The following is a 5,000-nucleotide window of genomic DNA, read 5'->3' on the forward strand; positions in this document are numbered from 1 at the left end:
CAACAGTTGCATCGGCAGGAGGATTCAGCCACGGGAAAAGAAGGAAAGAAGGAAGAAAAGGAAGGAAGGAAGAAGAGGAAGAAGAGGAAGAGCTAGCGAGACAGCCTTCTAGAGAGCGTCCGGCGGCCTTCCCCCGTTTGGTCTTCGAGCAGCTATCGGGCGGGCGGGCGGGTGGGCGGGCGAGCGAGCGACGACCTACCTGCCGGAGAGTACAAAGGCCCCGCAGTGGGACATCCTCGCCAGCTCCGTGTCCAGGGTGAGCGAGCCGGAGTCCACCGTGCAGTCTCGGATAATCAAAGTCTGGCCGTTGTCGTCTGCAATGACAGGGAGGTGACCACCGGGTCGTGCCTGGCGGGGGAGCTTACTCCCCCTCCCCCCCACGACGCGACGCTTGGGTGGACACGCGCCTCCGACGCCGAGGGGGGCGCCCCGGCTCCGACTTCTTTCCGGGATGACCCTCTCTCTCTCGACCTGTCGCTTTCTCTGGCTCTGCCCCTGTCGCTTTCTCTGTCTTTGTGTCTGTGTTTGTCCTGCCGCTTTCTCTGGCTCTGCCCCTGTCGCTTTCTCTGGCTCTGTGTCTGTGTTTGTCCTGTCGCTTTCTCTGTCTCTGTCTCTGTCTCTGTGTTTGTCCTGTCGCTTTCTCTGTCTCTGTCTCTGTCTCTGTGTTTGTCCTGTCGCTTTCTCTGTCTCTGTCTCTGTGTCTGTGTTTGTCCTGTCGCTTTCTCTGTCTCTGTGTCTGTGTCTGTGTTTGTCCTGTCGCTTTCTCTGTCTCTGTCTCTGTCTCTGTGTCTGTCCTGTCGCTTTCTCTGTGTCGGTCTCTATCTCTGTTTTGTCTTTATATCTGTGTCTGTGCCTGTCGCTGTCTCTGCCTTTGTGTCTGTCTCAGTTTCTCTCTCTCTCTCTCTCTCTCTCTCTCTCTCTCTCTCTCTCTCTCTCTCTCTCTCTCTCTCTCTCTCTCTCTTCCCCTCTCTCTCTCTCTCTCTCTCTCTCTCTCTCTCTCTCTCTCTCTCTCTCTCTCTCTCTCTCTCTCTCTCTCTCTCTCTCTCTCTCCTAGAGACGGGCTAGGAACATCGACTTGAATGAAAACATCATAACAAGTTTCATCGAACGAGGCTTCTACTTTATCCACTCATTCCAAAATATTTCATAAAATGATATGAAATTATATCTAAAACAAATAAAACAAAATAAAAGCATCGAACTGTTCGATTAGCTGTTTATATTAAAATGATAATCCATACCGAAAAAAATAAAGGTATGATGATATGTACCTCCTATCATCTAAAAAAAAAAATAATAATAATAATAATAATAAAAACAATACGTGTATAGTGTGTTTACTATGCAGGGTAGACTTATCTATAATAAAGTCAAAAGGGAAATAAACTTGGATGAATTAGTTTTTCAACCTAGACAGACTTTTTCTCTGCTAACCTTAATATATATATATATATATATATATATATATATATATATACATATACATAATATATAATATATATATATATATATATATATATATATATTATCTTTTTATGAACTTGGATAGATTATTTTTCTCTACTAACTTTGATACTTTTGTACTATCAACCTGGACAGATTAGTATTTAAGAATTCTCTATCAACTCGGTTAAACTTACTTATAGCACCTTAGATTTTTTTTAATGAAATTCGTAGATATAAAAGACAAGATAAAAAAGAAAAGATAGGAATATTAACTTAGATATATCGAGTCTTTTAAAGGGATTCCAGTGACGTCATCACCTTCCAAGGGACATATTTGATTACACATTTTTCTTCTTCGGATGAAATTAGAGATGGAATCCATATAAGATGGTAGAGATATATTAGAAGAATCCATATCAGATGAAAGATATCAGAATATATATATAAAATTATGTGGATTCTCCCTGCCAAAGGAAAAAGATATATATCATATCGAATCCCATATCCCATCAAGACTAGATCATAAAACCAAAAAGAAATCACATTATCTCATTAAAGAAAGGGAAGAAAAGGGGAGAGAGACCTTCACACCCTCCCATTATTACCCCCCCCCCTCTCCTCCCATCCCCTTCCTCCTCTTTCCCCTCATTACTCATTCCTCTTTCCCCTTATATATATCATTTCCTTTATTTATTTTTTCCCCTCTATCTATGCTATCCCTTCGTGTCTTTCTCTGGCCTCCCCTCCTACCCCCCCCCCCTCGCCCGTCCCTCCTCCCCTCCCCTATCAGCCATCCATGACCCCACCCCTCTCCTCCCTTCCCCTACCCCCCAACCCCCAACCCATCCTACCCTCACCCCTACCCCCCCAACCTATCATACCTCAACCCCAACCCCCAACCCCCTACCCCTAACCCCTTACCCCCTAACCCCTAACCCCTACCCCCCAACCCCCTACCCCCAACCCATCCTACCCTCACCCCTACCCCCCCAACCTATCATACCTCAACCCCACCCCCTAACCCCTACCCCCTAACCCCTATCCCCCAACCCCCTACCCCCTAACCCCCTACCCCCCAACCCCCAACCCATCCTACCCTCACCCCTACCCACCTACCCCCTACCCCACAACCCCCAACCCCCTAACCCCCCCCCCCCAAAAAAAAAAAAAAAAAAAAAAAAAAAAAAAAGCAAGCCAAGAGAACCAAGAGGACGCAACTAACCATAGATCCCTGCCAGCTTGATGCAGGCGGTGGCAGGGAAGAGGCCCTCCCTGCCCTTCCGCCCTGCCATGCAAGGGCTCTCCAGCATCCCGACGGTGAAGTTGTTGTGGAAGGGGTCCTCGCAGCCCGGGTTGTCGCCGTTCACAGACACGCACTTGAAGCAGTCGATCCCGAGGGCGCCTGGGGGGGAGCCGGGACAGACTGGGGGTTAGTTAATGGGGTGTTTATACAGGGGCCGGCATTGCAGTGCACATATTTATATCAATGTATATATGGGTTGATGGATGCACGCATGTATGCTTGTTTGCATATATGGGTATGTATTTATATATATATATATATATATAATATATATATATATATATATATATATATATATATAATACATATATGAATATATATATATATATACATATATATATATATATACATATATATTATATATATATATATATATATTTATATATATATATATATATATATATATTCATATATATTTACATATGCATATATATATATATATATATATATATATATATATATATATTTATATATATTTATATATATATATATGTATGTTTTTATATATATATATATATATTAAAAAAAAACAAATATATATATATATATATATATATATAATATATATATAATATACATATATATATACATGTACATATATATATATATATATATATATATATATATATATATATATATATATATATATATGAGAATCTCATTCTCATATCATTCTCGTATCTACATTCATATATGCATATATTACATACATGTAAGTACATCTGCACATCAACACGAAAGCTCATAGAATTCATTTCTATATGAATTTTGTTTTTAGCAAGCTTTGTTACATGCATTGTGTCTCATTGAAAGTTACTGATAAATTAATTGCAAATCTGCCAAGCATTACCATGGTCACAATTGGTAGATAATTGTTGATAAGAATTATCACTGTAGCTGGTGATAATCAACCAATTCCAGCTAATAAAGACACTATTGCAAAGCAATGGATAATCAGAACTCGATCAATCATAAACATTGCGAAAGATAAAGATTTACAAAGAAGAAGCAGGTGTTCAATAAGAATGATAAATTGTTATTGGATATGCTCCAGTGTCCAAACTTTAAAAGATAAGATTTATCAAAGAAAAGTCACAACTTACGGTAATCATCTCTGACAGACAAATATATCTTATATAATTCATAAGTAGCAATTATGTGCAAAATTTGCTTTAAGTTCGTGTTTCATTGGTAATATGTATAAGCAATAAGTAGATATTAATACATTAGATGAATGACAGAAAACCCCCATCGTGGTGACAAAACTTTTACATAAAAAAGGTTTATTTTCAAAATTATTGTCTTTTCTTTCAATAAACCTATTCTGAATGAGGTGGAGGTTTTCTGCCATGATAGATGAATATCAAATAGTAGATATGAGGTCGATATATTGTTGATATTAGATACGCCATAGATATTAAATGTGCGGTACATATCAGATATTACTGTGATATGAAATAAGCAGAAAGAGAGAGATGAATAAAAAATAAAAAAACAAGATATGTACAGTATATACATACACACAGACACACACACACGGACACACACACAAACACACATACACGTGTGTGCGTGTGCGTGTGCGTGTGCGTGTACGTGTCTGTGTGTGTATGTGTGTGTGTGTGTATGTGTGTGTGTGTGTATGTGAGTAACGACATAAAAAAAAATGAGTGAGAATGAGAGAGAAAAATTGTCCAAACCAAGAGAAATACATGCATTGCAGAATTGAAATATAAGAGATGAAATACCTTAAACAATAATAAGATATGAGGTTTTGCAAGTCTATCTGCATGCTGTAACAGGTGTTGCTTCCCATGACGATGGTAATGAAAAATGTGAAATTGAGTTAGGGCTGAAAATTACACTGCAATGAATCTGTAATTGCAAGACATTGATTTTGCTGGTTTCGCTATCTCTCTTTTTTTTTCTCTCTCTCTTTCTTTCTCTCTATCTGTATCTATCTTTCTTTTTTTCTCTCTCTCCATCTATCTATCTATCTATCTATCTATCTATCTTTTAATCTCTATCTCTTTTTTTTTCTCTCCCACGCCTCTCTCTCTCTCTCTCTCTCTCTCTCTCTCTCTCTCTCTCTCTCTCTCTCTCTCTCTCTCTCTCTCTCTCTCTCTCTCTCTCTCTCTCTCTCTCTCTCTCTCTCTCTCTCTCTCTCTCTCTCTCTCTCTCTCTCTCTCTCTCTCTCTCTCTCTCTCTCTCTCTCTCTCTCTCTCTCTCTCTCTCTCTTACCCTCTGCCTC

General features: G+C 39.5%; 1 protein-coding gene across 9 annotated transcripts in view; it reads right to left on the minus strand.

The window, feature by feature from the left end:
* The window catches only part of LOC122260922 (uncharacterized), a 71,877-nt gene that overhangs the window by 9,270 nt on the left and 57,607 nt on the right, over positions 1–5,000 (minus strand). For 6 of the 9 annotated variants that reach the window (XM_043028383.2, XM_043028387.2, XM_043028386.2 and 3 more), the window contains exon 4: positions 2,669–2,869. In XM_043028383.2, the coding sequence (XP_042884317.1) occupies positions 2,669–2,869 (201 nt within the window). Of the gene's footprint in view, positions 1–199; positions 315–2,668; positions 2,870–5,000 lie in introns of all 9 variants that reach the window. The other 3 variants (XM_086548478.1, XM_086548479.1, XM_043028390.2) reach the window with 2 other exon arrangements.

The sequence above is a fragment of the Penaeus japonicus genome, unplaced genomic scaffold (genome assembly GCF_977035675.1).
Source record: "Penaeus japonicus unplaced genomic scaffold, GWHDUDI00000001_assembly GWHDUDI00000020, whole genome shotgun sequence".
Classification (NCBI taxonomy): domain Eukaryota; kingdom Metazoa; phylum Arthropoda; class Malacostraca; order Decapoda; family Penaeidae; genus Penaeus; species Penaeus japonicus.